Below are 21,901 nucleotides of genomic sequence, written 5' to 3'. Positions count from 1 at the left end.
AAAATGCTTCACAAAAGGTAGAGAATTGTCACATATAGTAAGAAAAGTACATCTGGATGGAAAGCTAATAAGTCATCTCAGAAAATATAAAAATGTTAAAACTGTGACAAGACATACTAGCCTTGGGTGGGTAATTTTTCTCTCAAGCAAAAATTAGAAATAAGTATACAGCATCAGTAATTTAACTCTAATTCTAAAATCAGAAAGATTTATACTACAAGTAGTCTTCCCTGAAGTCTGATTAAAAAAAAAAAGCAATAAAGTTCTTCATGGTCACTAAAGATTCCTTTAGGAAACATTACCTTGTTTTTCATAAATTTAGAATGGCTCCGATAGACCTCCATTTGCTTCATTTCTTCCTCCCGTTCTTCGGTGCTCAAAGCCCCGTTAGATTTCAGCATCTGAATTTCCTCTTCCAAGTCTCGAAGTCCACGCTCCATAGAGGAAATTTTTGAGTCCTGAGGACAGTAACAGATTTAGTTATTAAGGTATTCAAAAAGAAAACTTTGAAAAAAACCAAACAACCAGATACCTACATTATATTTAACATAAAACAAATATGGAAAAAACTTGCTGCTGAGCAATTGTTGTCTTAAAGTTTCCTCTCATTTTATGTTTAACAAATTTCTAGTAGAACATTCTGTAAGAGTAATCATAAAACCTTTCTACCTACAAATTTTACAAGGGGACTTGAGGAACATGGCTAGCCAAGCCTAGCCCAGGAGCGCAGGCCAAAGGCCAGCAATGGCCAGGCCAGGCGGTGGTGAGGGGTCAAGAGCGACAGCCAAAAGAGCTCCAGGGTGGCGGAGGCCAAGGCGCCATGAGGTACTGGACCAAACAGAGCACACACCCCACCACCGTGAGCTAGATGCCCAGGCCCTCTACATTTAAGTTTCATTGTTTTACTTGCTGATCTCCTGAAATGTTTCATTTCTGCATCCAAAAGAGGTGATATGGGTAAGAGAGCTGTAATGATTTATGAAAACTTTATAAATATCGGGGAGAAAGATTTATAAAAATATTTCTTTGAGTTTTTTTTTTTGCTTTGTTTTGTTTTGCTTGAGGGGGGGCAACCAATGATTCTCATAGGTTACTATTCCTAGCTCTGCATTCAGGAATTCTTCCTGGCAGTGCTCGGGAGTCCATATGGGATGTGGGGGACTGAATCTGGGTCATCAGTGTGCAAGGCAAATGCCCTATTTGCACTGTACTATTGCTCTGGCATCCTGTAACATGGTTCTTGATTGACTTTCCTTACTATCATAGTTTTTACAGCATACAGAAAAATATTAAAGGATTCATAAGGACTTTTAGGTTTCGTATAAGGAGGAGATATATTTACCCTTGTCTTACTTTAAACATATCACAAAAGAAGCTGGATAACAAAGCAGGTATAAGGCACTTGCTTTGCATGCACCTGATCTAGGTTCAATACCAGAACCCCAGAAACATCCCCCGCACACACACCCCGTACCCCTGGCAGGAATCCAGAAGTAATCCCTGAGTGCAGAAGCAGAAGTAAGTCCTGAGTACTACCAGATGTCACCAAATACCAAAATAAACAATTCTTCTATCAATTTATTCAAACTGAGTTTCATATTTACTCAAAATTAAATATGAAATACAAAAATATTCTTAACCAGGACTTTTACTGAACTGCTTAAACTTAGTGGGTCTTAATCAAGCCCTAGGTCCATAAAGAACAAATTACTTCAATTGTAGCACTGTAGCACTGTCGTCCCATCCCGTTGTTCCTCAATTTGCTCGAGCAGGCACCAGTAACATCTCCATTGTGAGATTTGTTGTAACTGTTTTTGGCATATCGAATATGCCAGGGGTAGCTTGCTAAGCTCTGCCATGCGGGCAGGATACTCTCGGTAGCTTGCCGGGCTCTCTGAGAGGGACTGAGGAATCGAACCCGGGTCGGACGCATGCAAGGCAAAAGTCCTACCCGATGTGCTATGTGAAATTCATTTTCATTTGTAGGGGAAGTGCGGAACCTCCCAAGTGGCACTCAGGAGACATGGGGGCTCTGTCTACTGCCAGCCACTAAGCCATCCACCAAATTCAAGGGCCTGAGGATGTGATGCTGGTGGGGACCTCAGGGCTGGGGCTCTGAGATGCCCAATGTAGGCCTCCAAGCCACATCCAACTGGTCACTGAGGGAGCCCAGAGGACCACGTGGTGCAAGAACTGAGCCCAGGTTGGGAGTACACCACTGCGCTCCAACATCTGTACTATCTCCTAGCCCCTGAAATTCACTTTTAAAATTATAATAAATCTGGGCCAGAGAGATAGTATGGGGGCGAGGGCACTTGTCTTGCATCCAATTGACCCTGTTTTTCAAAGCACTGGAACCACTTATGATGCCCTGAACATGGTCAGTGGTCACTCCAGAGCACAAAATCAATAACCCCTGAACACTTCTAGGTGTGCTGCGCCCCACCAAAATACACACACACACACACACACACACAAACACACAAACACACACAATCTACCTGAAAATACAATATAGGCCCTCAAGAATGAATAAAATACCAAGCACTATGCCTGCAAGTACTGTGAAATGAAATAATGTAAAATATGAGTCTCCCTGATGTTAGCTAACAAAAGCAATGAAAGGAAACGGGCAGAAAGAGAGCATGTGTTTCTGGCACCACCGGTGTTCACTAAGAGAGAGCCTCTAATCACGATCTCTAGCTTTACCTCTCACCAGTCTCTATGCACTCCCCACCCCACAAGAAACAGTGTCCATCTTCTTCCTGTACCCTGACACTGACAGAAAGGTAGCGCTTGATAAAATCTGCCCCCTCGCTACCAAATCAGGTACCATAAAAACCTCATCTCATTTCTCTGTATATCCCCTGTCCTGGGTCCTCCATCCTTTATCAACCAATACCACTGAGCCTACTAAAACCCTCTGCACCATGTAAAATTTCTCAATCAACTTGTTTTTCCAAAATTTCTCTGCCTACCCTAAGTAAAATCTGGTTTTCCCAAAGGATGCACTGTCACTGTCATCCCGTTGTTCATCGATTTGCTCGAACGGGCACCAGTAATGTCTCCACTGTGAGACTTGTTGCTGTTTTTGGCATATAGAATACACCACGGGGAGCTTGCCAGGCTCTGCTAACTTTAAATGCTCAAGAACCCAAAGTCCTGTAAAAAGTTCTTGGGCAAAAAGGGATCAGGAGAGAAAACATTCACGCCCTCACCTCAAGCACTTTCTTTCAGGGCTATCAGTAGCCAGCAGTCGGGGAGAAGACACGCACACCATTCTCTCTCCCACCTCTGCCACTGCTCTGGCCACTGAGGAGTAACCAGCAGCCTCTCAGTTTACAGCAACTTGCTCAGTGGGCAGGTCGCCTGTGATCTGCCCCCAAGAAGCCGCATATGGGCCTGATTTGAAGTCAGAAGGCATTCAGGGACATACTCTCAAGAACAGACCTCTAAAAGCCCCTTCCTGCAAGAAGGAAACCATGAAACAGTCACTGGAAATTCTGTCATGCCAGCTTGCTCTCAAGTCCTGACCAGGCCTCCCTCATAGCTTTCAAGAGCCTGAGGCCCTAACAGGGTGGGGAAGACACCCTATCAGAGGCCAGCGCATGGCATGCCCCACCCAAGATCGCCATAGGCTCTGGGATGCCTCTGCAGTCAGTGCATGCAGCAGCTGACAAGAAACAGGCCCAGGAGAGGCCAGAGGGGTCAGGGTGCACTGGATTTGAACTTGCTCCAGATTATGTCTAAACATAGGCGCTCCATAGAGCTATTTTTAAAGGATTCCTAAAAAATCATTTATCCAAAATGGCATAATTTTTCAGGCAAGGAAATACCTTTTTGTCTGCAAGTCAAAGAAGGTCCACCTTATCCACAAAGGCACATGTGAGTATTACAACTGTAGCACCATCGCACTGCCATCCTGTTGTTCATTGATTTGCTACAGTGGGTACCCGTAACATCTCCATTATGAGACTTGTTGTTACTGTTTTTGGCATATTGAATACGCCACAGGTAGCTTGCCAGGCTCTGCCCTGTGGGCAAGATACTCTCAGTAGCTTGCCCGGCTCTCTGAGAGGGATGGAAGAATCGAACCTGGGTCGGCCATGTGCAAGGGAAATGCCCTACCCGCTGTGCTATAAAGATGATTTTTATAAAGCACCAGAGCACCAAGAATGGCCATCCTAAAATGACAAAAGCATGAGGATCTAATCTTTACTTTATACTTTCTTACATTCCAGACTTTGGGGAGGAGGTGATACTAGGTATCGAGCCCAGGGCCTCACATATGCAAGTCGCCTCTGACTCTATGTGGTAATTTTGAAACAACGATCCTCTGCACACATGATCAGAGGCAGGCAGGGATGGAAAAAACACTGTCTGGTGTCCACTGGAGCCCTATCAGTCAAGAAGACAGCTCAACCTCGGAAATTCCCAAGGCTTCTATATACATTTTCAAAATCTCATAGAAAAGAGCACCCGGAGAGGGAGGGGGGATAAGTCGTGGACACTCATCAAGTGGAGGCTGACATCACCCCAAGCCTCCCCATGGCCCTAGAGCATCCCAACACAATCACCAGGCATCCACATGTCAGTCAACAAACAAGTTAGAACATGTGTTAAAAATGTCAAAGACAGGGCTGGAGTAACAGAAAAGCAGGCAGGGTGCTCACCTTGCATGTGGCTGACCATAGTGCAAACCTCAAAAAGAAAAAGAGAAAAAGAAAAAGAACAAGAAAAAGAAAAGAAAATACTTCCCAAAGAATCATTTACAGAATACTTTCCAGAAAAACTAACTCCCCAGTGCAACAGAGGTTCATGGGAAATTTGGGCAACCTCCTAGTTCCTTGAAACTGTTCCCGCTGACATCCAGTTCACACTCTTTCACTCTACTCTCTTCTCTCCTGACTTCGAGGAATTTCCCAATCACTCTTGCCCATATAAAATAAATCCATGGTACAATCGGCCTCTTTCCCTCCCAAATGTCATTCTTGCCACCATCTGAAAATCTCAATGTCCCAATTCCTTTCTACCCTTAGTTCCATCATCTCATCCGCAAGCATTTAATAGAACTGCAATCTGGATCCTCTTATTTCCAGAAATTCTCTTCCCCAACCTGTCACAAAATCAATGGCACAATTTGCTATTCAGTGGGGCCCCCTGAGCACCACTTCAAAGCAACACCCTCACCAAAACTGATGTAGGCAAGTAAACAGGCAGTGGAATATCTAGGATGTAGTGAAACCAATATCCCAACACTGCAAAATGCCCACCTTCTGAGCTCAGGCCTTAATACTTTCACCTGGCACTAGTAATAGACCCAGAGAAGGCTGGACCTCCCCTCTGAGAGAAGCTCCAACAAGAACAAAAGGCCAGAAAAGGAATTTCAAAGAGGCCCATCAACCAATTCTGCAACTCTACTCCCTTGGCAACCTCCCAAGCAAAAGACTTTTACTTAGGTAGAAGGCCCATGTGGACTCAGGTTGGAAAACCCCTAGAAAAGTCCCCTTGAACAAAAGAAGGGTGCGCATATGCTGCCTGAGCCCATGTGCTGCTTGTGCCCACGTGGCCGAGCATATGTGGTGCCTGAGCACAGGGGTTGCCCACATCTCCCCTCTTGAGATGTGGACGTTCATGCTACCTAATCCCACCTAAGCTGGGATGTGTGTAGGGGCTCTCTCTGCCCCTGGAGAAGCCCGCAGTCTCTCTTAAGAACTCTCTCACTTTCTCTCCCTCCTTCCCCTTCCTAAAAACCTTCAAATAAAATCTGTTTTCTTACCTGACTGCTCCTTTACTCCTGAAATTCTTTTCTGCAAGGTGAGACAAGAATCCGGAAACCTTGGGTAAGGCCTCAGACTGACTTTCCTTTCTTACAAAGAGAAAATCCTCGCTCCAACCTGAGTCTGTGGCTCCCCAAGAAATCTGGTAGTGGGGATCAACTCCTGTACTCAGAAGACCAAAGGGATGTCAGGCGTGACTAACAGTCACCTGGTGACCAGTGGAGAAGGTGGAGGTGTGGGGGCCGCAACTCCAGCCCATGCACAGGTGCTCATCAGTCCTAGCCTTCTGAGCTGGTGCTGGGCGGCAGAGGCAGATCAGAAGGAAATGACAGTCTCTCTCCTCCCCGCCTCACATAAGCCACCCATGATTGGGGGGGCTACCAACCCAAAAAGCAAAAAAACAAACAAACAAAAAAAACTAGCTCGTGATAAAAGTATTACAAATCATTACTTCTCATAGCCTCCACCCCTGAGTATACTTCTTTCTAATATTCAGTGTGATGAAATGGAATAAATTAAGCACTCCTGCTACATATTGCAGGATGACGGGAACAGCACACACTCACGTTCCTCTTTTATAAAAGGCACACATGAAAGTGTGTGTTAACTCTGAACATGCAAAATAACTTCAAAGCTTCTTCATTAGATTCAGGCTTACCTTCATTTCAATGACAGTCTGGAGAGCTTTTGTTTTAGCTGAATCAGGAGCATTCTCAAATCTCCGATGCATCTCCTATGTGAGAAGCAAAAAAGAAAGTCAGTACCCTCCTGTTCATTCTCTTCATTTTTCTCTAAAAGGTGAAACAAAAGGAAGGAGAGTAGTTATGAGCAAAACATGATTATTTTTGGTTCTGCTCTGAACCCTAATGGTTCTGCTGAAACCTATGGATCCGGAAACGAGAGGCTGCATTCAGATTAATTCACCCAGGCAAGTTGTGAAAGCTCCATGTTTTTGTAGATGGAGCTATTTAAAGTTAATCAAGATGGGGTTCCTTCTCCGCAAGAGTCTAAGACATATAATCAGAGCCTCAAAGATCACAAATCGAGAAATCTTTCCCTTTTCAAAGAAAAAGAAAGCCATCATAGTTTTCACTAAATGAGGCTCCTGAAACCACCTGTGTTGACAACGGCCAGCCGTTCCATAGTACCCACCCCCAGAGGAACAACCACCTGGTGACTGGTGATGAAAAACTCGCTCCAGTGGGGCTGCAAGCAGAAAGGAAAAGATACGACAAATGAGGAAGATTCCTACATACCTCAAGATTAGAAAATGTGAAGAAAAAAAGAACATTTTTGGTTGTTTTGTTTTGCTTTGCATCTAAAATTCAGTGAGTTTTAAATAAGAAAGGAAAGTAGAACAGGTACCAATATCAAGATTAGGATTTTTTAAATTACTGGGACCAGCCCACCACATCTTATAGCCTAGTTCTTCCTCTCAGAGAACATGGCAAGCTACAAGAGTTTACTGCTCGAAAGGGAGAGCCTGCCAAGCATCCTATGGTGTATTCATATGCCAAATACAGTTACAATGATGGGTCTCATTCTCCTGACCCTGAAAGAACCTCTAATGCGGCACCGTTGGGAAGGACGAGTAAAGAGAGACTGCTAAAATCTCAGGGCTAGGACGAATGGAGACATTACTGGGCCCACGTTACTGGGCCCGCTCGAGCAAATCAAGGATCAACGGGATGATAGTGATAGTGATAGTGATAGTGATAGTGATAGTGATAGTGATAGTGACAGACCACCTCAAGCTATTTTCTTGTCAGTTTTTGTCCATGTCTCAGTGTTAATCTGTCATTATTTCCAAAATGCCTCTAGATACCCTGCTAATGACCCCAAAGTATACACAGATAAATACACCATCCATCATCGGAACAGTGCTTAACCATAATGAAAAGAATGCATAATACTTGACACCCTTTCACCTAATTCATTCTTGCCCAGCTGAGAAGAATCACTGGAAGGAAATAGAAAATAGCAATTCACTAGGTAACCTCAGAAGCAGTCCTAGTGAGCGGACGTTTTTGATTGCAGCCAGTCATCTCAACACCAGCAATTTCTGACTTATCCACACCCCTATCTGCAGATACTGTTGGTGGCACAAACCACTACCAAGACACTCCCACCACCCTTCTGTGTGATTCCTGCTGGGAATTCCCTTGGCATGTGTAACAAACTATCCAACTCTACATGCCCAAGACTAATAAATCTCAATGTGGGCCCAAACCTGCTCCATTTTTCCAGTTATTCACATCAAAGACCCTCCCTACCCTCCTCAGTGACTTCCTTTCTCTTTCAAGTCATAGCCAAAATAGCCAGGAAACCTAGTTAATTTCAAAACATCAGAATTCCAAGCACATCTTCCATTTTGACTGTTACCACCTGGAGTGAGCCACTAACAACAAAAATACCTTTAATACAACAACAACTACAGTTCCCTATCCTTCATATGGAATGCCAACCATCTTATTCTCAATAGTACTTAATTTGTGGGGCTGGAGAGATAGTACAGAGGGTGGGCGCTTGCCTTGCATGTGACTGGCCTGGGCTGGACCCCCAGTTCGACCCCCAAGATGGTCTCCACAAGTGATCCCTGAGCACAGAGCCAGGATTAAGCCCAGGTATGGTCCCAAAACACACACACATACAGAGCAGTGTTGACAAAAAACGAAAAAAATCATTTGAGGGTGAGAGAGAATACAGGGGTTCTGGTGCTTGCTTGCATGCAGCAAATGCTGTTGGGTCCCTGGCACTGCATATGGTCTCCTGAGTTCCAGCAACGGTTATGGACTAAAAGCCTTGAGCACAGAGTCAGAACTAAGTCCTAAGCACCACCAATTGTGGTCCCAAAAGCCAAAAGTAAAATTTCTTCTTGATTTTGAAATCTCATGGATCCCAGATAATTCAATGTAGAGTTCATATTTTTAGTGGTCTAACCACTGTCCTCTTATGTCACAATAGACTTCCTGCTGTTCCTCAAACACGCTGGGCACATTTTAGTGCCCTAGGACCTTTGCACCAGAAGTTCCTGTTGCCCAACTCTCTTTCCTGGGTAGTACGGGAAGACGTGATCTTTAAACCTTATCCCAAATCTCTCTTCTATATTATTAGGTTGATCAAATTATGAAAATCACATTGTTATTATGGCAAGAAATTACTGCTGTTTTAGAGATGCAAACTAAAATAGACAGAGTTAAAGGTGTCTATCATAAGAAGTCGCTTTAAAATCATTAATGAAGCCAGGGCGCCCAGAGGGGGCTGGGTGGGAGCCCTCCCCGCCCCAAGGGACCCAGCCCCGGCCCAACCTCCACAACCCAACCTCCGCCACACTCCAGGCCGCACCCCACATGCTTGATTGAGCCTCACGCATGAGTGAAGTCCCACAGAACCCAGGTAATGTGGAACTTTGTGACCTTGGACTCTGGGCTCAACGGGACCTGGAAGCAGAAATTCTCTGCCCATTTCCCCCAGTCTCTGGTGACCCAGGGGTCACTCACATAAGCCATCCGCTGCCAGCACCACACAATCTTGTCACCAGCCACCCTCCAGATCCCACGGCTGCTTCTCCCGGAAAGGAGCATAAAATGAGGCCCCCATAGCCTGCCACTAGACTCCGTGCCAGGCTGCTTTCACTCGGGGCACCCCAGAGGGGGGCGGGTGAGAGCCCTCCCCACCCCAAGGGACCCAGCTCCAAAGCCAGCCTCCACTACCCAACTGCCACCATGCTCAGGCCAAACCTCACATATGAGTGAACAGATACTCCTTACCCATTCTTCATAAATACCACACCATATTTGATGGGGTTCAGACAGTAGGCAACAAATCATAAAGGTAAATATATATATGCATATACACATATTTTCAGATATATATATACCAAAGCTCACATCACCCAAACTTTAACAACATGTTAATGATATCCTACAGAATGTCTTAATGGCTCCTGCCAAAATAACACAATCTTCACCCTGTTTCCTATACAACCACTTCTCTGTAAGCATGTTCAGCAGTTCTTCGTAATAGACAGTACAAAATATATTCTTACAGTTTGCTTTGGGACAGGGTCTGGGGTTTAGGATGGGAACATCTTGAATTTGGTGGTAGGAAGGTGTAAAGGTGGTAGGATTGGTGTTTGAATATTAAATGTAATCAAATATTGTGAACTAACATAAAATAAAAAATTTTAAATCGTTAGAGAAGAAAAAGGTTTTAATTACATAAAATAAATGGGCAAAATTTTAGTAACTGGTGTCCAAGTGATGCACAAATGTAAATTCATAAATTATTTTCCTTTAGTGTGAGTTTGAAATTTTTCATTATGTGCTGGGAATAGAGAGATAGTACAGAGGTCATGACACTTGCCCTGTACATGACTGACCTGAGTTCAGCCTGACCCTGGCTGGAGTGATCCCCAAGTCAGAGTCGGGGGTAAGTAAGGCCTGAGCACCACCGGATGTGGGCCAAAACCTAACCCCCAAAATTATAAATATGTTCTTTATCTTAAAGACAGCTCAGTTGGGGGCTGGAGCAATAGCACAGCAGATAAGGTGTTTGTCTTGGATAGGGTTGATCGGGTTCAATTCCCAGCATCCCATATGGTCCCCCGAGCACCGCCAGGAGTAATTCCTGAGTGCAGAGCCAGGAGGAACCCCTGAGCATCACCAGGTGTGACCCAAAAAGAAAAAAAAAAAGACAGCTCAATGGGCTGGAGCTCACACACTGCATGGAGAAGGTCTGATTCAATCCACGCACAATAAGGTCCCCTGAGTACCACTGGGAGTGATGTTGAGCACTGAACAGGGAATAGTCCTTGAGTGAAACTCCCTTCAAAAAGAGTTCTCAGTATAATCTAGTCTAAAATGAACAACAAATAACCTTTCCCCCTTTCTTCTTTTTTTTATTTTTTGGCTATAATCCTTAATGTATAATTTGTATGTTTAATGTGGCTCCTTTTCATTGAATTTCTGTAAGAACATACTTTACAAGGTCACAGGGATCAGGGGATCTTGGTTTCATTCACTGATGAACTCAAAGAACAGTTGCTTGTATGTTAAATGCTTAACAGATATTTAAAGAATGAAAGCTTAGGTTGGAGTGATGGTCCAGCAGGGGGAAGAGGGGCGCTTGCCTTGCACACAGCCACCAGGATTTGATCCCTGGCATCCCATATGGTCCCCTGGGAAGTGATTCCTAAGTGCAGAGCCAGGAGTAACCCATGAGCACCACCAGGCGTGACATCAACACAAAACAAACAAACAAAAAATGAAAGTTAAAGGTATGAATTCTAAAATGTTTTTTTCAAGGTCTAAGAGATGAAATCTTCTCCTTCCTAACATTGCACTGAATTACATGTATGATGTACATAGCCTCCTATAGTACTTAATTCACTAAATTAAGAGTAATTTCACTAGCATACCAGACTATGAACATTTTAAGGGCAAAATTGCTCTTAGTATATGTCAGAAGCAGTCTGGCATACAAGCACTGTAGCACTGTCGTCCTGTCCCATTGTTCACTGATTTGCTTGAGCGGGCACCAGTAACATCTCCATTGTGAGACTTGTTGTTTCTGTTTTTGGCATATCGAATACACCACGGGTAGCTTGCCAGGCTCTGCCGTGCAGGCGGGATACTCTGGTAGCTTGCCGGGCTCTCCGAGAGGGATGAAAGAATTGAACCCAGGTCAGCCACATACAAGGCAAATGCCCTACCATGCTGTGCTATCACTCCAGCAATCACTAAAATTATTTCTCCTCCGGATCTGTTACTCTCTTGTTGTATATAAGAATAAAGTAATAGATGAATAAATTATTATTTTCCATCTTTATTTCTTCTGACCTCCATCTAGTAGCTGACTTTCCTTTCTTATTCCAAGTTCCATCTAGCATCTGACTTTCTTTTCTTACTCCCTCTTAACTTGAGAGTTAAAGGGAAAATAGTTTTCCCTATTTTTTTTTTTGGTGGGGGGGAGAATCACACCCAGCTGTGCTCAAATATTACTCCTGGCTCTGCACTCCTTGCTCAGGTATTACTCCTGGTGATGCTCAGAGGAATATATGGGTACCAAGGACCAAACCCAAGTTGGCTATATGAACGGCAAATGCCCTAACTCACTGTACTACCTCTCCAGCCCCTATCTTTACATTTTGTAAAACTGGTTTTCATTTTCTAAAATTTATCCTACAGGGGTTGGGGCTCAGAGGGAAATCACTTGCCTTACAAATGGGAGGTTCTGGATTCAATCCTTAAAGGAAAAAACTTGTCCTGGGTCTAACTGCTTATTCTTTACCCTTTCCCTACAAAGGCATTTTCTACCTTCTTATCTTTGGAGCACGTCTCAATTTTACAGCACCATGCCAGGTCCTCCCCTAGCCCACAGGGTACTTAATATGAAATAAACAGAAAATAAGGAGTTATTTCTCTCAGTAAACGCAACATCACCATGGAGCAAGCATGAGTTTAATTGTTAGCCCTACGTGCACCACCCACAGAAAGGTTTTTGTTCAGTGAACACCTGCATGTTAAACCATCCGAGGCGGCCTTTCCCTGATACTGCAGATTCGACTATTACCTTTCCCTGGATAACCTGCAAAATTGGTTCTTCTAACTGGACAGAGGAAACAGCACACTCTTTCTTGTCAGGTGGTATGTGGCCTCATTTCTACTTGGGAATGCCACCTTTTATGGCATATTCTACTTTCCACAACAGGAGCTGGAGAAGTGCTTCATTCTCCCCGCCTTTCCCTACATTAGAGCCCAGACACATGACCTATCACCCCAGTCAGACACATTCATTACTTTCTTTGAATGAGAATCTTGTGACCAGAAGAAAGCAGGGGTAAAGGTAAAGCTATTTTAAAACAAAGGCAGCAGTTACCTGTTACTGAAGCTTCTGGACTCTGCTCAGACATGGGGGGGGGGGGGGGCAGAGAAGGGTTAGTGAGCAGTGCCAGTGGAGCTGCTAGGCTGTGTCCTGCACCACCACCTGCAATCTCTTGTTTTATATGTAAATACAAATAAAAACAGAGAAATCCTATTGTTCCTGTTAATGCCAGAGGCCAGAGATGCCAGTCAGCACTGTCGGCTACTGGACTCTCCAACAGTCCCGGGGCTGAATTCCCCTTCCTGACCCAGCAGCCTGGGTATTCTTTTTAAGCCGGAAGTCCAAACAAGCTTGATGTCCTCAAAAGCTGATTTCACTCCCAGGAAAAAGCCTTTGTGCTGGATTGGAAGCTTTCCGTGATCTGGCTTCTTCTCTTACTGTTCCCTTCCTTGTCTCCGGTCTCACTGGCCAGCTTGTTTTCCTTCAACAGATCAGCCAGGTTCCTGAATGAAGGCCCTGGCATTCACTGTTCCCTGACTGACCCTCTCTTCCCTAACCAAACCTGTGCATGAGTCAGAGTCAGTGGCTCAGAACACCTGGCTTGCTAACAAATGGTTGTGTTTGCTGCGAGTTCAATCCCCCGTGCTGTTGCACAAGCAGACTGCAATCCTGAGCATGCTGCAAAGCTCTCAGGGTCTGGCAAGTGCTGTCCGTCCTCCTGGATGCCCCGAGCAATTTCCAGCTGCAGATCAGAGTAAGAGCCAACGTAACAGGCTCTTTCAACACACAGCAAACACCACAACTAAAATATGTGCTAACACCATGTCCTGAATGTACAGCCATGGGCAAGCAAATGTGTGAGCCCTGTGGCAATCCCTAAGAAACACTAAAACCAACGCAAGTGAGCTCAGTGATGCGCATGTAACACAAGCAAAACTAAAGGAATGCCTCAGCAGAGTGCGAGCTGTGACACCTGGGAGTAGCACTACTCCAAGGCAAACAACCCCCAGCCCCTCTGCCTGGTGTCTGTGCAACCCTTAGACTGAGCAACAACTCTATTCTCACTGTCACAGTTCCCCAAATCAGTCTTGATTACTTATAAGCCAAAACTTTCTGGTAATTCTGAACTTTACATTTGTAGTGCTTTGTATTTGAAGTGATGTGTATTTGTATCTGCTTTTCTATTTTCCCCATAGCCTTTTTATATTTTACTATAGAGAAATGTTCTTTAGTTAGACACAGAAAGACTGTTAATGTTATGCTTCTACTATTTGGGAGTTGACTGACTTTGAAATATATCTATTCCTGAGCATTAGTCATAATTACTTGACTCACGCTTCAGTTGTTGTAGCTCCTAATTCCCGCAAAAGGAAGGAAAAGGGGGAAATTTTTTAAAGACTCAAAGAAGTCCATCCTTATTATCTATTTAAAACTGCAGAAGAATGAAACTGGACTCCTTATACCATACACAAAAATTAACTCAAAACAGATTAAAGATTTCAATTTTAGGCCCAAATTTCTAAGATATATCAAGGAAACATAGGCAGAATTCCCCGTGCTGCTGAATCTGGAGGCAGCTTCAATGATGTCATTCCACTGGGACATCAAACCAAGAAATTTCTGTACTGGGGCTAAAGAGACAGTACAGCAGGTAGGGTGTTTGTCTTGCACGTAGCCAGTCCAGGTTTGATCCCTAGCTTCCCATATGGCCCCCGCCAGAAGCAATTCCCTAGCAGGAGTAAGCCCTGAGCACATTCAAGTGGGCAAAAAATAAGAACAACAAAAAAGAAGTTTCTGTATTAGTGGGTAGGACCAAGTGTAGGCCAAATGCAGAAGAAAAGAGGGAGGGAGGGGAGAAAGGGAAGGAAGGCAGGAAGGGAGGGAGGGAAGGGGAAGGAAGGAAGGAAGGAAGGAAGGAAGGAAGGAAGGAAGGAAGGAAGGAAGGAAGGAAGGAAGGAAGGAAGGAAGGAAGGAAGGAAGGAAGGAAGGTAGGTTGGTTGTTAGGTTGCTTTCTGTAGTGTGAAAGAAATGATGGCTAATATAAAAAGGCTCCTTACTAAACTGGAACAAGTATTCATCCACCATACAACTGATGAAAGGCCTAATATCTAAGACACAGAAAACTCTCAGAAAATCAACAACAGAAAAATAAACCCCATCAAAAAAGGAAGAGGAGATGAACAGGGACCTCCTCAAAGATGTCATATGGATGGCCAACAGACCAAAAAAAAAAAAAAAAAAAAAATATATATATATATATATATATATATATATATATATATGTTCATCATCCATTGTTGGATAGTAACCATAAAGTGTTTTACGCTTTAGGCTTCATCAGTAGATTGCCCCTTTTCTCCTTCCCAGAGAAGCTTATCATGCTCTTGTTAGCATCCTTAATTCACCTAAAGTTTATCTTTAACCTTTCCTTTGTATTTTATCTCTCACTGTCACAGTTCCCCAAGTCAGTCTTGATTACTTACAAGCCAAAACTTTCTGGCAATTCTGAACTTTATATTTGAGGTGCTTTGTATTTGAAGTGATGTGTATTTGTATCTGTTTTTCTATTTCCCCTTTTTATATCTTATATTTTTATATTATATTTCTATATTATATTTTACTATAGAGAAATGTTCTTTGGTTAAACACAGAAAGACTGTTAATGTTATGCTCCTAATATTCAGAAGTTGATTGACTCTGAAATATTTCTACTGGTCATAATTACTTGACTCATGCTACCTACCTTGGGACTGGGATGGACTGAGGGTGAGTAATAAAGCTACCCCAGCATCAGAATGGGACAGTCTAGAAAGCACAATGCATGGTCTTCATGCAAGCTGTTATGACGTAAGAGACAGGAAGGACAAGCTGAACTGGCCTGAGGAGTCTCAGTCTGGGAGTTAAGTAAAAGTTTTGCTTGCTCTCAGAGACCAGAGAATTAAGTGTTGGGATCTTTGTCTCTGACTGTGTTTATCCAAACAATTCCAAGTATTGATAACATATACAACTAGAGGAAAAGATAAAAGCAAGGGAGACAAGATAATTGCCTACATTTTATCTATGTAAATGATCTATGTAAATTTCCAGGTGTTTTTCTATGTAAATGATCAATCACACCTAGGTCCTTACCTCAACCCCCCTCAGATGTTCTATAAGTTTGCTAGCAGCTCTGCATTAACTGGGTCATTTTCACCATCAAGCAGTGGTTCCCCATCTCCCTGTCTCTCTGCTTTCCTGGGGAGGCCTGGGGAGGCCAGGAGGCAGTACTCAGCCACTGAAGCAGAAGTCCTGCACCCCACATACTTGGTGAACTCACAATCCATGATTAGCAGGGAGATGCAAATCAAAATCATGAGACATCACTTCATAACAGCGGGAATGGTCTGCATCACAGAAGTCAAGAAACAATCAGTGATGAGGAGGATTTAGTGATAAAGGAATCCTAAATCCCTGTTGGTGGGACCTTCACCTGTTTTAGTCCCTATGGAAAAAGAATAGGGAAACATCTCTAAAAACTAAAAATAGAATTGCAATATGATCCAATGATTCTACATCTTGATATCTATATCAAGAGTTCAACATATTTATTTTAAAAATATGTATACACGTGTATGTTCATAGTAGTGCTATTTTTAATAGCTCAGATCTGGAAACAATACAAGTACCCAACAAGATATGTGCAAATCTACAAATAGTGGCATCTACCTGCAAGAGTAGTTATAAGAAAATACAAAATCTTGTATTTCACTATGACTTGGATAGAACTGCAGGCTATCAGACTAAGAGATGTGAGTCAGAAGGAAAAGGGCAAATACCATATAATCTTACTCATATGTGGAGTATAAACAAAGCAAGGGAAAGGACAATGAAAACAGTCCTTTGTTTGCCAAGCAGACAAGACATAGGAGAGGGGCATAGAGCCAGTAGTAATGGGGATGGATGAGGCAACAGTATATGCCTAAAATATTAATTTTAATAGTATTGAAATCATGAATTCTCAAAACTTTAACAGATTTAAGATTTTTAAATTATAATTTTAACACATATATAATACATGATTTTAACACACACATATATAATAATTTTAACACATATATAATCATTTTTTAATTAATTTATTTATTTTTAATTCGTGAATCACCATGAGGGCACATTTACAGATTTATACACTTTTGTGCTTATGCTTCCCTCATACAAAGTTCGGGAACCCATCCCTTCACCAGTGCCCATTCTCCACCACCAGTAAACCCAGCATCCCTCCCACCCTCCCCGATCCCATCTCCCCCCACCCCGCCCTGCCACTGTGGCAGGGCATTCCCTTCTGTTCTCTCTCTCTAATTAGCTGTTGTGGTTTGCAATAAAGGTGTTGAGTGGCCACTGTGCTCAGTCTCTAGCCCTCATTCAGCCCGCAACTCCCTTCCCCCACGTGGCCTTCGACTACATTATATTTGGTGATCCCTTCTCTGAGTTGCCCTTTCCCCAGAATGTGAGGCCAGCTTCCAAGCCATGGAGTCAACCTCCTAGTATTTATTTCTACAATTCTTGGGTGTTAGTCTCCCACTCTGTTATTCTATATACCACACATATATAATCTTTTAACACATACTTCAAATCTTCTGAAAGCTCTATTGTTAATATTGACCATTTTCTAATATCACTAACTATAAACTTAAACATAACCTATCTCTCCTATGCAGGATATCTCTTTCTTTGTTTTCTTTCCTAGCAAAATGGTATTTGCCAGATGAAAAAAGCAATTTAGAAAAAAAAGACTATGTCATATGTGGAAGTGTTATGAAGAAAACATCCACACAAAGAGATAAAAATGAGGAGATAATAGGAGCTGGAGAGACAGCCTAGTGGGTAGGGAGCTGATCTTGCACATGGCCAAGCCAGGGTCAATACCACACACCCAAGGTGGTCCCCTGAGCCCAGCCAGAGTGATCCCTACTGCTGTCAGGACTAAGCTCTGAGTACCACAGATGTGGCCAAAACAATTTTTGTTTTAAATTAGAGCTATTTTATAGACCAAGTTTAAGGATCTTAGAAAGTTTCCTACAGAGTACCTGAGAGCTCTATAAAAAGTGAGCGGAAGTTAACAGTGGGCAACATGTAATCACAAAGGAGAGAAAGAATGTGGAGACACGTTCTCAGTAACTGAAGTGCTAACAAGAAAGGAAGATCAAAGTGAGACTCTGGAACTGCCCTGCATGCTGCACACGGGCCCTGGAAGCCCACAAATGCCTCCCCAGTGGGGAATGGAGAGATTAAGTACAACAGGGAGGGCACTTGCCTTGCATACGGCTGACACTGGCTTGATCCCCAGCATCCCATACCGTCCCCTGAGCACCAGCAAGAGTAATTCCTGAATTGCATAGCAGGAGTAAGCCCTGAGCAGCAACAGTTGCTCCAAACAAAATGAAACAAAAGCCAAACAAAAATACATCTAGGCCAAGGACAGCTGCCTCTACCAACTTTCTCTCCTTTCCATCTCCCATACACTGTTCTGTTTTCGTTGTTAAATACTTCAGACATCCTTTTACTTATAAGAGCACTCTAATCTAGCATCTTTCCCCTCTCCATTCAAAACATTTGTCAAGATCACCAATAAGGTTCAGATTGCCTATTCAAATCAACAAATTTCTATCCTCATCTTCCTTCCTAGAACTCTGAGAAGCATTCAGAGCAGATGCCCATTACTCCTAGATTTCCATCTCCTGATTTTTATGAACATCACCCTACCGTGCGCATGCACACACACACACACACACACACACACACACACACACACACACACACACACACACACAGAGGTTTCTTTCTATCTCTCCTGCTGCCCCTTCTCTATTTCTTTTGTAGGTTCTTCCTTTATAATTAGACCTTGAGATACTCCAGGCCAGGCCCTCTTCCATCTGAATAATCTAACTGAAATTAGATAAGTAATTCAAACTTAATTTATTCCCCTCAAAATTCATTATTTTCTCTTCCTCAACCTTATCGCTCATCTGCTAAGCCTCATAAAGAAGATTCCCATCTCATGAAGCTCAGGACCAACACCTGAGTGTCTCCTTCCATGCTCTGTAATCTGCATTTTGCACTACCAATTCAACAGCAGGTCCTAATTTCTATCTTCACACTATTTATTCATCTGTTTCACTTCAATCTCAATCTAGTTTAAGCCCAGATCACTCCAGTTACTCTCCTTCCATTTCTTCTGTCCATTTTCAAGACAGCACTGTGGTACTCGTGACAGAAGCAGCAACAAATCTCAGCACTTGCCTGCTTTTAAATCCTTTTGTGAGTTTCCCATGGACGTCTCGCACCCTTACATGAGGAATATGATGTGATGGTAATAAATCCAAATTGAGCCTCCTAGATCATAAAGTACTTTAAAATCACACAAAATGCAGAAAATGCCTGGTTGTAGACAACAAGGGATTCTTGTCCCTGAGAGAAGAGAAGCAAGGTGATAGCCTGAACTGCTATCCAGCATGGGGTGCAGGGAGAGGAAGCCCAAACAAAACAGCAGTCTTGAAGCAGTCAGAATGACACAGTGGAAGCTACAAGCAGAACAACACAGAAGAGGCAACAGTCAGAAAAGCAGCACTAAGCCTACAGGAGTCCCCCTGAGTTTCTGACCAAATACTAAGGCTGCATGCAAAGGAGGACTTACATCTGACAAAGAACAACAACTGGGCATGGAAAAAACTACTAAAGAGCTATGAACTTAGCAACCAAACTCACAAGGGACCAGGAAGAATTTAAATTCCAAATCCAAAGTGGGGGAACATCAGAGGCATTTAGCACACACCAGAACAACTAGATATTAAGAATGGAGATAATCGAGCCCTGGGGAACAGGCCCTTCTAAAGCAGTCCAAACAGAGTTTAAAGGTAAGCCTTATAAGGATCAAGTTAATCCACGTGCAAACGAATGCTTGTAAAACCACATACTTTATCAAGGAAAACAGCAAATTTGCTTAAATCCAGCCTAGTTTCTGAGCATGTTAATTCAGGTCATTATAATCTCTACCCTTGACTGAAACAACAAACTCTTCTACCAGATTCTTTCAAGTCTCTAGTTTGTCCACACTGAGTCTAGTCCCCACAATGTAAAAGAGCAACCAATTGGGCATGCAATAAATATTTAAGAGTTTGCTCAATAAGTCCACATAAAACTTAAAAATCAGGAAACAAATATCAAAATTCCATCCATTATTAATAGTATTTATTAACAGAACCCAATATAACCTATACCTTACACTTTTATTTGGTATTTCATCCTAATCTTCTTAACACTGTAGCACCGTCATCCCATTGTTCATCAATTTGCTCGAGCAGGCACCAGTAACGTCTTCACTGTGAGACTTGTTGTTATTGTTTTTGGCATATCGAATACAGCATAGGTAGCTTGCCAGGCTCTGCCCTGTGGACAGGATACTCCCGGTAGCTTGCCAGGCTCTCTAAGAGGGACGGAGGAATCGAACCCAGGTCAGCCTCGTGCAAGGCAAACGCCCAGATCACTCCAGTTACTCTCCTTCCATTTCTTCTGTCCATTTCTTCTGTCCAAACGCCCTACCTGCTGTGCTATCGCTCCAGCCCTAATTTTCTTAGAAACATTAAATGTGCATCTCACAACTGAGATTTATTTCATTGGGTTCTTTTGGGGGCAGGACCTCCCAAGCAATGTTCTCAAGGTTGGAAGGTGCCCAAAGCCTTCGGGCACCACTCGGCTTCTCAAGGACAGCTCGGTACACAATGGTGCTAGGGACAGCGGTGCTGGGGAACCACTCAGGCCACGCCCAGCAGCACTTAGCGGTCCTACTGGAATAGAGCAGTCGTGAAGTTCTGGGGTTCAAACTGGTGTCCATGGGCATGGTAAGGTATGCGGCCCTCACTTCCTGGCTTCTGAGCTATCTTCCAGATGTCACAATACAGATTTTGAATAGGATTTTTCCTCTTATCTTCTTTTTCCCTTTTTTCCCATTTTACTTAAACACTGATTTCCACACTTGTTTTCAGGCATACAATGTTCCCATCTCCAATATCTCCTAGCCCCATCTGTCCACCACTTACCCCAGACTTCCTCCCTCCCACCCCCAACCCAACTCCTTTACAGCTCCAGTTTTCAAGTTTAACTGGCACGTAATTTTGTCTTGTGCTTACAATACTGTTGGACCAAGAGTTCCAACACTTTGCCTATACCCCAGAGAGGCACTCAAGGTCCCTGACCCTCGCCCTTGCTACTTCCAGACACTATCTTAGGTAAAATCTGAACTTTTGATAGTAAAATTGCTGTGATTTTTAATGTTTTTTTTACTTTTATAATTTTATTCTCATAATGTTGTTCACTGTGATTTTTATTTTAGGCCTAGCAATCAGATAAACAGAAAACTGAAACACATTTGATCAAGGAGATTTTTCTTGGTGAAGGAATTAGGGTATATCTTAAGCCATTCACAGGCATCCAGATTTCCTATTAAGATATTTAAAGACCTATCACTCATAACAGATTCAGAGGCCTGCACATTAAAGCTCATTAGGAACACATCTGGCAGTCAGTGAGCTGGCAAACTCCCTGTTTCCTCGGAAAACATTAAGCTTTTGACTTGTGCACTGCTAATAGGAGAGACTACTCTGCAAAAATAAATAAGGGATCAGAGAGACAGTACAGCAGGTAAGGTGCCTGCCTTGCATACAGCTGACCCAGGTCCTATGCCCTGGCATGCCATATGATCCCCCAGCACAGAGCCAAGAGTAAGCCCTGAGTACAGCCAGGTATAGGAAGGAAGGAATGAAAGAAGGAAGGAAGGAACTATGAAAACATATTGAAAACATATTCTATTCAAAAGAAACAGTATGCTATTTGTCACTTAGCTTTCTCTTTGTGGTCTGAAATTTTTCATTCAAAAATGTTAGAACATGGAGCAAAATAGTGCCAAAGTGATTGTACAGTGGGTGATAAAGCATTTGTTAGCCTTGGACATGGCTGACCTGGGTTCAAGATCAGCCATGTCCCTCACCCTAGCACCTGATAAAGTCCCCCAAGCCCTGCTAGGAGTGATCCCTGAGTGCAGAGCCAGAAATAAGCCCTGAGCACGGCCAGGAGTGGTCAAAAACAAAAAAAATTATACAGAGCAAATTAGCTCCATTTGCTGTCAACTGTGGTAAAGAACAGAAAATGTATTAATTTTCTTGAATGTACTAAAAGATGACTAGAGTTAGAAAATTAGTTGGAGGGGCTGCAGTGATATTCCAGCCTGTAGGATGTTTGCCTTGCACGTGACTGACCCAGGT

At 43.1% G+C, this 21,901-nt stretch overlaps 1 protein-coding gene across 9 annotated transcripts in view; it reads right to left on the bottom strand.

Moving 5' to 3' along the window:
* Positions 1-21,901, bottom strand: part of ERC1 (ELKS/RAB6-interacting/CAST family member 1) — a 518,184-nt gene that overhangs the window by 373,648 nt on the left and 122,635 nt on the right. For all 9 annotated transcript variants that reach the window (XM_055141299.1, XM_055141303.1, XM_055141300.1 and 6 more), the window contains exons 4-5: positions 6,439-6,513; positions 303-458 (exon numbers count right to left, since the gene is read on the bottom strand). In XM_055141299.1, coding sequence (XP_054997274.1) covers positions 303-458; positions 6,439-6,513 — 231 coding nt within the window. The remainder of the gene's footprint in view (positions 1-302; positions 459-6,438; positions 6,514-21,901) is intronic.

Source organism: Sorex araneus, chromosome 6, assembly GCF_027595985.1.
Source record: "Sorex araneus isolate mSorAra2 chromosome 6, mSorAra2.pri, whole genome shotgun sequence".
Taxonomy (NCBI): Eukaryota; Metazoa; Chordata; class Mammalia; order Eulipotyphla; family Soricidae; genus Sorex; species Sorex araneus.
Note: the sequence above shows the minus strand (reverse complement) of the source record. Positions and strands in the feature narration are given on the sequence as shown.